This window comes from Enhydra lutris, unplaced genomic scaffold (assembly GCF_002288905.1).
Source record: "Enhydra lutris kenyoni isolate GAN:26980312 unplaced genomic scaffold, ASM228890v2 scaffoldscaffold56, whole genome shotgun sequence".
Lineage (NCBI taxonomy): Eukaryota > Metazoa > Chordata > Mammalia > Carnivora > Mustelidae > Enhydra > Enhydra lutris.
The window spans coordinates 4,855,940-4,868,250 of record NW_019154140.1 but is presented as its reverse complement, the minus strand read 5'-3'; the positions used below and the strand labels follow the sequence as shown (position 1 = coordinate 4,868,250).

The window sequence follows — 12,311 nt, the reverse complement described above, 5'->3', positions numbered from 1 at the left end:
GCTCAGTGGAAGCCTGCTTCTGCCTCTCTCACTCCCCCTGCTTGTGTTCCCTCTCTCATTGTATCTCTCCCTGTCAAATGGACAAATAAAATCTTTAAATAAATAAATAAATAATAAAATAAAATAAAGCCTTAAAAAAAATGCCTTTTGATGAAACCATCAATAGACTGGATGTTACCAAGAAAAGAATCAGTGAGTTTAAACTTGTATGAGTAGAAACTTCCCAAACTGAAGAACAAAGAGAAAAAAAAAGGAAACATATTCAAGAACTGTGAGACAATTACAAAAGGTCTGACATATGTGTAACGGAAATACCAGAAAGAGGAAAGAGATAAAGTGGAAGAAATATTTGAACTGAGAATGGCTGAGAATGTTCCAAAATTAATGACACACACCAAACCACAGATCTAGGAAACTCAGAGAATACCAAATAGGATAAATGTAAAACAAACAAACAAACAAAAAAACACCACTTAGATATATTCAAAAAGCTAAAAACCAAAGACAAAAAGTCTTGAAAATAGCTGGAGGGAAAAGAACAAAAACAAAAACCTTACTGATAGCACAACACTGGATTACACTGGATGTCTCTTGAGAAACCATGTAAGCAAGAAGAGTAGAATGAAAATTTTAAAGTTAAAAGAAAAAAAAATTATGTCCACAAAATTGTTTCAAAAGTGAAGAAAAAATATTTTTTCAGATTAAAAACTGAGGTATATTTGCACAGTAGATCTGCCTTATAAGAAATGTTAAAAGAGATTCTTCATAGAGAAGAAAAATGGTGGAGGTCAGAAACTAGGATGTTTATAAAGATAGGAAGGGTACTGGAGAAGGAGAAAAATGGAAGTAGAATGAAATATTTTACTTTTCTTATTTTTAACTGAACTGAACTGATAAATGTTCAGAGTAACAACAACAATGTATTTGGTGATTAAATCTTTTGGATAAGTGAAATGAATGACAGCACGGTGTAAGGACACAAGGGAAGAAGTAAGAATACTTCATTACAAGGTACCTGTACTACACATGAAACAGTATATTGCTGTTTGAAAGCAAACTAGATTAGGCGTAAATATGTATTTCAAACTCCAGAACAACCACAAGAAGTTTTTAGAAGAAGTATAACTGATATGCTAAATAACTCAACTAAAACCAAAGAAAGTAAAACATGTGAAAAGATACAAAACACAAGTGAACTGAATAGAAAACATTTATAAATATGATAAATATTAATGCAACTGTACCAATAATCATTTTAAATGTGAATGATCTAAACATAAAGAGACTGGCAGAGTAGATAAACAAAATGAAACCCAACTGTGTGTGGTGAGATATAAAAACACAGATTATAAAAGTGATGGAGGTGTTTGGGGATGAGCAAAATAGGTGAAGGGGATTAAAAAGAACAAACTTCCAGTTCTAAAATAAGTAAGTCATGGGGATGAAAAGTACAGCACAGGGAGTACAATCAATAATACTGTAATAGCTTTGTATGATAACACATGGTAACTAAACTTAGCATAGTGAATACGTTGCATAATGTATATGATTGTCAAGTGGCTAAGTTGTACACCTGAAACAATGTAACACTGTACACCAACTACACTTGAATTAAAAAAAAATTTTAAAGGCAGTTAGCAAAAGTTAAAGGATTGACTTATATGAGGAAAACCTGGGGGGGGGGTGGGAAGAAGAGAAAATCATATTCAAAGTTGACAGTTGGGGACCAATAATATTAGTTTGAACATTAAAATCCATTTTATACTCCACCCCGCCCCCCAAAATAAAAGGATGGTGAAAGATATACCACACCAATAGTAACAAAAAGAAAGCTGGAGTAACTACACTAATGTCAGACAAAGCAGACTACAGAGTACGGTTACTATCAGAAATAAAGAGGGGGCGCCTGGGTGGCTCAGTGGGTTAAGCCGCTGCCTTTGGCTCAGGTCATGATCTCAGAGTCTAGGGATCGAGCCCCGCATCGGGCTCTCTGCTCGGCAGGGAGCCTGCTTCCTCCTCTCTCTCTGCCTACTTGTGATCTCTCTGTCAAATAAATAAATAAAATCTTAAAAAAAAAAAAAAAAGAAATAAAGAGGAACATTACATAATGATAAGGAGGTCAACTCTTCACAAAGACATACAATTCTTAAGGTCTGCATCCTAACACAAAGCATCAAAATATGAGCAAAATCTGACAGAAGTGCAAGAAGAAAAAGACAAATCCACTAATTATACTTGGAAACTTAGCACAACTCTATCAGCGAATGACAGATCCAGCAGGCAGAAAATCAGTAAGGATGTATTTGAACTAAAGAGCACCATCAATCAATTGGATCTAACTGACATTTGTATAATACTTTAACATCAACAGAAAATACATTCTTCTCATGCTCACATGGAATGTTTACCAAGATAGACTACATTCCAGGACATGAAATACACCTTAAATTTAAAAGAAGAGAAATCATATAAAGTATGCCCTCAGATTGTAATGTAATTAAGCTAAAAATCACTAACAAAAAGATAGGGGGACTACCCCAAAATATTTGGAAATTAAACAACACACTTCTAAAATATTTTGAACTAAGTGATAATGAAATTATAACTTACCAAATTTGTGGGATATAGCTAAGGCAGTATACAGAGGAAAAGTTTTAGCATGAAATGTATATATTAGAAAAGATCTAAAATCAGTAATCTAAGCTTCCACCTTAGAAAACTAGAAAAGGAACAATATAAAAATAGAAAAAAATAGAAAAAATATTAAAAAATGTTAAAAACAAAAATATAAAAAATAAAGTAGAAATCAATGAAATGACAATAGGAAATCAACAGAGAAAATCAACAAAACCAAAAACTGGTTGTTTTAAAAGATCAATAAAGTAGATAAACCTCTAGCTAGCTTAACCAAGAGAAAGAATGAGAAATGACACAAATTATTAATACCAGAAATGAAAGCTTCTTTCATTGCTATTGAGCCTATGAACATTAAAAGGATAATAAATGTTATAAATAACTCTATGCCACACATTTGGTAATTTATGAAATAAAAGACACAATCTGCTAAAACTCACACAAGAAGAATAATTTGAACAAGCCTTAACTATTGAAAAAACTGAACCAATGATTTATGGTTTCACTGGTGAATTCTACCAAACTTTAAAGGAAGAAATGATACCAATTCTCTGTAATCTCTACCAGAAAACAGAAGGAGAGAACATTTCCTAATTCATTACATAAGACCAGCATTACCCTAATACCAAAACCATACATAAAAAGTCAGAAAAACTACAGACCAGTAACTCTTGTGAACACAGGTGTAAAAATCCTCAAAAAGAGGCACTTGGGTAGCTAAGGCAGTTAAGTGCCTGACCCTTGATCTCAGCTCAGGTCTTGATTTCAGGGTCATGAGTTCAAGCCCTGTATTGGGCTCTACACTGTGGAGCCCACTTTAAAAAAAAAAAAAAAAAAAAAAAAAAAAGATGCCTGGATGGCTCAGTCTAGGTTAAGCGTCTGCCTTCGGTCCCAATGTCCTGGGATGGAGTCCCGCACTGGGCTCCTTGCTCATGGGGAGCCTGCTTCTCCCTCTGCCTGTTGCCCCTGTTTGTGCTCTCTCTCATTCTCTGACAAAACAAATAAAATCTTAAAAAAAAAAAAAAAAGATAAAAGAAATCCTCAAGAAAAATATTAGCAAATCCAGTCAAATAACATTAAAAAAAACTATATACCAACAAAAAATGAAGGATGCACTATGTCATTGTGTGCCCCTACCCTGCTGCTCTATCTCCCACTTTGCTGAGCCTCTTAGGCCAAATGTAAAAACACTAAATAAATACCTTAGGATAAGATGAAAAATATACATATTTAACTTTTTCACTGCATATGCAAAGCTGATTCAATATTCAAAAATTAACTGATGCAATCCGTTACATCAACAGGCTAAAGGAGGAAAATCGTATGATCATATCAACAGATGCAGAAGAAAGAAAAGATATGACAAAATCTAACACATATATATTACTAAAAACTCAGCAAACAACCCAATTAAAAAACAGGTTAAATCTGGATACCCTACCAAAGAAGATATTCAGGTGGTAAATAAGTAAATGAAAAGATGCTCAACATCTTTTGTTACCAGGGAAATACAAGTTAAAACAACATAGATATGAAGGCACATCTATTAGAAGGGCTAAAATCTAAAAAACTGACAATACTGAATAGTGATAAGGATGTGGAGGAGCAGGAACTCTCATTCATTCATTGACGGTGAAAAATACAAAACAGTACAGCTACTCTGAAAAATAGCTCAGCAGTTTCTTACAATGCCAAATACAGCATACCATACAATCAAGTAATTGTAACCCTAGGAATCTGCCTAAATGAGTTAAAAATCATTTCCATACACGGGCGCCTGGCTAGCTCAGTCGGTGGAGCATGTGACTCTTGATCTCAGGGTTGCGAGTTCAAGCACCATGTTCGGTGCAAAGCTTACTTTAAAAAAAAGAAAAAGTTATGTCTACACAAAACTAAACACAGATATTTATAGCAACTTCTTAACTGCCAAAAGCCAGAAGCAATCAAAATGTCCTTTGATAGGTAATAGACTGGTGCATCCATACGATGGAATTATTATTACTCAGCAATAAAAAGAAATGAGCAATCAACCCACAAAAAGACACAGGGAACCTTAAAATTTCTATTTTTAGTGAAAGAAGCCAGTCTGAAAAGACTACACACTGTTTGATCCAACTTTATAACGTTCTGGGCAAAAGCAAAATTATAGAGATAGTAAGAAAATCAGTAGTTGCCAGGGGCACAGAGGTGGCGGAAAGACGGGAGGCAGTAAAGAGAGTTGAACAGATCAAACAGGGCATTTCAGTGTGGTAAAACTATTCTGTAGAATACTGTAAAGATGAATATGTGACATTATGCACTGTCAAAATCCACACAACTGTATAGCACAAAGAGTGAATCCTCATGTAAACTATGGATTTTAGCTAATAGTAAGGTATAAATGTTACTCATCAATCTTAACATACACATCACACTAACACAAGATGTTAGTACTAGGGAAACTGCAAGGAAGAGGGAATACATGGGAACTCTCTGCACTATCTGCTCAACTTTTCTATAAACCTAAAAGTGCTCTAAAATATAGTTTACTAATTTTTTAAACAATAAGGATGCATATTATCACAACTATTATATAACTATTCTGGAAATATATTTTAATTGGATAAGAGGACATATAGGAAAAAAACCACCAGTTGAAAAATATAATAGAAGTTATAAGACTTTATGATAGCAACAAAAAAAAAATAAGAGCCACAACTAGCAGTAAATTCTACAATTAATGTATGTGAAGAAAACTTTCAAACTGTTCTGGGGTAGAAAAGACTATAATACCATAAGCTGATACCTTTTTCTTATAAGGGAAGAAATAAGACTGAAAAGACAAACACTACCAAAAAAATTCATTAGTAGCAATTATAACAAGGGACACCTGGGTGGCACAGTAGGTTAAGCATCTGCCTTTGGCTCAGGTCGTTGATCCCAGGATCCTGGGACTGAGTCCCATATTGGGCTCCTTGCTTAGTAGGGAGCTTGCTTCTCCCTCTGCTTGCTGCTCCCCTGCTTGTGTTCTCTCTCTGACAAATAAATTAAAAAAAAAAAATCTTAAAAAAAAAAAAAAAAAAAGCAATTACAATGAAAATGCCAACATGCTTTTTTTTGGATCTCTAGAAACATTCTAAAGTTCATTTGAAAGTATAAGTATCTGTACATGTACCAAGTCCAATTTATAAATCACTCTAATTTCAAAATCTAGCAAAGTGCTTGGGATAAGTGCTTGAAAAAAATTGAGAAACACCCTGAAAAAGAAAAATTAGGAGAGGAATCTTGCCATATCCAACATTAAAATTTAAACTGGTGGTATAATAAGGACAGAGACCAGTGGGATAACAGGTAATACAGAAACAGACAAAGCATACAGGAATTTAATATTATAACAAGGGTAGAAATTCAAACACTTAAGGAAAAGATAAACACCAATATGTTAGCCATTTGGAAAAAATAAAGCTAGATTCATACTTTATACATAAAACTAAATTACAGATCGATCAAAAAGTTAAAAAATTAAAGTAGTGGAAGGCAACAAAATGTGTATGATGTGATCTAAGAATTGAGAAGCTCCTCCTAAGCATGAAATAAAAACCATGAGTTTTTCTAGTCTGTCACTAAAACATCTAGCTAGAACAATAACAAACTTAATTAAACACAATGGATACTCCCTGGAACCTAGACTAAATACCATTTCCCATTAAAAGACCTCTTCGGAGAAATTTGATGCCATGTGTGCAGCAGGAACATTTTGTTTAACAGAGAGCAAGGAAACTGCTAAAGACATATTAAGATCACTGATATTAAGATCAACCAAAGGAACTGGGAACCAGCATGAATAGGCCTCTACTCGTTAAAGATGGGATGATTCAAACATCAAGAAATAATAACTTGAATGGACTAAAATAACTCCAATATTTTTAAATTCATAAGTTCACTTATAATGACACTGAAAACATCATAAGCTCATTTATAACGAAACTAAAAACAAAAACAAACAGAATCCAAACTTCATGGGACACCTTTGAAGAATACAAGTAAATAATGCAATATTTTGAAAACTGGTAAGCAAGAACTATCATAAATAACCTATCTAGCCTTTTCTCTAGGAACTTACTATGCCTCAGAGAAACCAAAAAGTTGGTAAGAGGGAACGTTTACATTTTACAACTCTTTTTTTTTTTTTTAAAGATTTTATTTATTTGTCAGAGAGAGAGAGAGGGAGAGAGAGCAAGCACAGGCAGACAGAATGGCAGGCAGAGGCAGAGGGAGAAGCAGGCTCCCTGATGAGAAAGGAGCCCGATGTGGGACTCGATCCCAGGACGCTGGGATCATGACCTGAGCCGAAGGCAGCTGCTTAACCAACTGAGCCACCCAGTCGTCCCACATTTTACAACTCTTAATGAAATGATAGATTTAGGTGATGATCCTCAATGGCTGTTGACATCACAAAAAAAGAGACAAGATATTACATGTCTCCTGATGGAAGTACACAATGCCACTTCTAAAACTCTCTTCATAAAACTCAAATAACTGAGAGAAAAGGAGCGGAGGGATAGAGAATCTGAAGCCGACTCTGCGCCAAGTGCAAGCCCAACGCAGGGCTCCCATCTCATGAGCGCGAGATCACAACCAGAGCGGCTGCCTAACAGACTAAGCCACCCAGGAGCTCCTGTACTGAAACTTTTCTAACCATCTCAGCATTGCATTAACTGTCCACTATGCTGCCAACTACCTCTTTATAGCACTTATTTATACCATAAGTTTGTTTTTTGGATGTGCTTCTATAGAAGCTGAGAATGATCTTTTTTATTTCTAACTCCTAGCACATACACCCTCCTAGAGGGTACTCAGTAAATATTTGCAGAATCAAATTGAGATGGCAGCATCTAAAACTGGCTTTAAAAAGTGACAGGCTCTAGGAAGCCTTGTTGAGTCTTATTCAAAAAAGACTTTCAAAGAGGAGGCACAGATCAAATCTTGTAGCAAGATGGGAAATTGTGTCATGCATTTAGGCATTTAGACTCATAAACTCCAGCAACTTTTTTTTCTTGAAATACTATAAGTGCTTCATCTAAAGCAACTATTCCCAAACTTTTTAGTCAACAAACAGTATTAGGTGACTACCTATTCCATTAGCTTCCATTTGCATGAAAAGACAAAAAGAAAATCTAAAAAAAGGAAAGATTACAGTTGACTTTGGTGAAAAACCTTTCAAATTAACTTACAACATAAACAAAACAAAGGTCAAAATAAACAAAAGAAATAATCAAAGACCACTGAAAGCACTGACTTGTGCTAAACTACCTTTTGACAAACAGTTTTACACTATAATCTAATACACAAATGCCTATACTATACACATATAAAACTGGAAATGATAGTTACCTTTACTAACATGATAGAACCTTATTCGTTTTTTTAATTGGGAAAAAAAAACCCAGCAAAAACCCACAAGAAGAGACCTGACAAAATGATTTCATGACACCACTATTGGGTTTAGATTTAGTTTGATGAACACTGTCCAAAGTTGTGCACACTATTAATAATCCCCTACTCTAACCCTCCTACACTGTTGGTGGGAATGCAAGCTGGTTCAACCACTCTGGAAAACAACATGGAGGTTCCTCAAAAAGTTGAAAATAGAGCTACCTTATGACCCAGCAACTGCACTACTGGGTATTTACCCTAAAGATACAAATGTAGTGATCTGAAGGGGCACGTGCACCCAAATGTTTATAGCAGCAATGTTCACAATAGCCAAACCATGGAAAGAACCTAAATGTCCATCAACAGATGAATGGATAAAGAAGATGTGGGAGATATATATATATATATATATATATATATATATATATGAATACTATGCAGCCATCAAAAGAAATGAAATGAAATCTTGCCATTTGCAACAACGTGGATGGAACTAGAGGGTATTATGCTGAGCGAAATAAGTCAATCAGAGAAAGACAATTATCATATGATCTCCCTGATATGAGGAAGTTGAGAGGCAACAAAAGTTGGGGGTTTGGCGGGTAGGAAAGAAATAAATGAAACAAGATGGGATTGGGAGGGAGACAAACCATAAGAGAATCTTAATCTCACAAAACAAACTGAGGGTTGCTGGGGGTGACTGGGTTATGGACATTGGGGAAGGTATGTGCTATGGTGAGTGCTGTGAAGTGTGTAAACCTGGAGATTCACAGACCTATACCCCTGGAGCTAATAATACATTATATGTTAATAAAAAATAAAAAAATAGAAAAAAAATAATCCCCTACTCTACAGTGACAGCCACAACCCCACAACAAACCTCTATATGAAGTTTACAGTAAAAGTACATCTGTAGTATATCATAAAAATTATGAACAGCAAATATAATTTTTAAAAGAATATGGTAATTACTGCTCTCAGTTAACGTGAAATGGAACTTTGATATCCAAAAAAATGAAGGGTATTATGTCTATTAAGACAAGTGCCTTAGTCCTAGACCTCTAAAAAGTGACAAAACAAAGGGTCTTGGCTGAGCACTGTTAAAGAACTATCTTATTTTAACCAACATTATTTGCAAGCATTTCATAAGAAAGTCCTGTTTTAGGAAGTTCAATCGTACTCACTGTTCATTTTAGTTATTACATGGTGGGATGGTATGGCTTTAAAAATAATTTTCATGGGGTGTCCAACCCAAACTCAAATTTAATACAAATCATTCTTCCTAACAGATTATTATCTTTAAGTTGCTACAAAAATTTGATAGCTACCACCAACTTCAAGTTACTTTAAAAAACCTATCTCATTTCATAGCCAAATATGAAATCAAATACTTAGCTGATTTTCTTTTGTTAAAAACTAATACTGAGACGCATTCCCCAATAACCTACCATTAGGCAATGAAGCTCTTTCTACCATTTATATAAATTTTTTAGCTCAGGTGCCACTGGACTATATCAACATCCCTCCTAACAGGAAGTATTTTTGCTAAAAGACTTCAGTGGTTTCAAAAAAATTTTTTCATAAAAGTAGAGATGACAGAAATGTAAATATAAAAGCATTCCAGAACAAAGAGCATTTATGTGTATCAAATAAAATTTCCATTTACTTTTTACAAGACTGCCACAGACACATGAAGTTGTGTCCAGGTTTTCTCACTGGATCCCCTTGCTGACTAGATGCACTGAATGGAGAAGGCTGGGAAGTGTTAGGCTGGCTCTGTACTTGCACAGCTGGTGAAGGCGTCATAGGAGTGTTCTGTGAAAAAACACAACCACGCAGTTTGTGAGATGACACTGAAAGACATTCATATTTTATAGTATAGGCATAAATGATTATAATGACAATTATGATTACATTGCTAGTTATGCACTTCTAACATAGCATTTACATTTGTAGTTAGTAATTATTTCTTAAAAATTCTTTAAAAAAGATAATTATTTTTATAAAAATAATTAGGAAAGATTCTTTTATTTCATATGAACCACAAAGGCAAGATCACATTGTTAATGTTACAGGACATAAATTATTTAGAATTAAGAAATTTTAGATCAATACATTAGGCAGAAACAAAACTATAGATTAAAATGAGGAATAAATCTACTATAAATGCACTCATTGATTTACTTACATTCTGCACAAGAACGAATCAATTGCAAATTAATCTTTCTTTGCATATATTTCCTTTCAGATTTTTTAATGACTACAACATAAAACAATCATAGCAAAACGCAAAGAAAATTTCTGATGTTAAAAATGAAGTAACCATAAGTAGAATGTTATATTATTTTATAGTAAGCCATTTTAACAACTTTAGTCTTTAAAGTTGTTCAGTTTCAGCTTTTGATGGACAATACAAGTAAAAGAATTCTAAATCCAATTCTAATTCATAAGTCTTTTAAATATAAGCTATATTTTCTTCTTCTGTAGCCTATCCCTTTCTCTCTGAAAAATACATAATTATAATATGGCTTAAAACAATTTGAGGCAAAATATTTTCTTTGAACCTTAACTCAGATTTTATTCATAACATATCACAAAGGGAAAAATAATAATGAATTTCTCATATAGAAATGGTAGCACACCATTTTCAAAGCATTGTTTAATGGCAATAAATTTAAACTCTGGAAAAATATTAAATATACTCATTCACTTATAAGGTAATATTGGAAATAGCTGGGCAAAACTAGTTAAAAATTTCTGCAAACATCAGATTAAAATCCATAATAATTAGAAAAAAGACAGTAAGCTATAAGGCTAGAGCATAAAAATGAAAAAAGAGAATAAAATGCTGAAAAAAAGTTTAGAAATGTGAAGTCCTAGGACTCTTTGAGTTCCAAGCTCTAAGAAAAAGAAAATCTTCTTTTGGGATATGATTGAAGTTGTTTCCATAATAGGATCTGGCCCCACACTTAAGATTTTATAATATGGTCAGTGAGAAAACATATACATGCATATGCATGCATGAAAAACAGATGCCATGGATAGGGTGTGGACTTTTTAGCTTGACACATCAGTACTCAAACTTTCAATTTGCCTTTTAAACTAGTTATGTGACTCAGGGCAATCTCTTTAACCTCTGTGATCCTGTTTCCTCATCTATAAACTATTAAGTAATGAAATCTTAACATAAGGGATTGTTTGAAGACTAGAGAAACTACAGATGAAGAGCCTAGTTTTAGATTCTCAACAAATGGCAACATATATGCTAGAAGTCCAAATAGATAAGGGAAACTAAACTTTGGAGGAAAGATAATGAATGAGTCTGCTTTGGGGACAGTGGCAGATCAACTACAAATGTCTATTAATAGAAGTTAATGCTGGAAACACGGATCTCACAATCATTCTCCTGGGAATTCTTAAAGCCATAAAAACTGATGCTGAGAAAGCAGACAAAAGAAAAAAAAAAGGATCAGAGACAAAGGAATGGAAGGTAACATTAGAATTAGCCTATTTATCAAAAGAATTACTCAAATTGTTTCCCTGAAATGAAAATATTGCAATAAAAATCCAAGAAATTCTAATAAGGGGAGTAACCAAGAGAATCAGTTTCAGCCAAATACAAATATTAGAGAGTAACAAGTTACAAATATCCCAGAATTTTAATTAAAGGGTAAACTTGCCAGAAGCATCAAATTCCCTCAGAATGAACCTTCTGGTTCCCTTTTCTATTACCACTTAAATTAGGTATTTTATTGAATATCTTGTTATATATTTGTAGATTAAGCTTATTTTTATTTTCAAAAGTGCTAACAAATCTTTAACCTATTTTTTTTTTTCATTGTGGAACTCTTATTTGGTGTCGCATAGAAAATTTAACAAATAATCACAGGTATTTTGACCCCAAATGTGAATGAGGGATATGGCAAGGATGACTGAAATTAATCTAAGTTGTTAAATTAATAATAAAAACACATTAACCAAATGCAACGTGTAAAAACTTGTGGATCTTAATTCAAACGAGCTGTTTAAAAAAACCAAACCCACGTTGTTTTTAAAAGACAACTAGAGAACAATGAACTGGATGTGAGATAATATTAAACACACTATTATTTCTGCTAGATGTGATTTGGTACTGGAGAGAGAGAGAGATCTAAATAGTTAAAAGTACTTAACTATTAGAGAAATAGATTCTGATTTACTGGCAAAATGAAATAATGTTTGATACTTGTTTTAAGGTACTCCAAGAAAAAAAAAATGATTGT

At 33.6% G+C, this 12,311-nt stretch overlaps 1 protein-coding gene across 1 annotated transcript in view; it reads right to left on the bottom strand.

Moving 5' to 3' along the window:
* Nucleotides 1-12,311, bottom strand: part of LOC111157850 (AT-rich interaction domain 2) — a 160,670-nt gene that overhangs the window by 27,306 nt on the left and 121,053 nt on the right. The window contains exon 16 of the mRNA XM_022519543.1: nt 9,716-9,864. Coding sequence (XP_022375251.1) covers nt 9,716-9,864 — 149 coding nt within the window. The remainder of the gene's footprint in view (nt 1-9,715; nt 9,865-12,311) is intronic.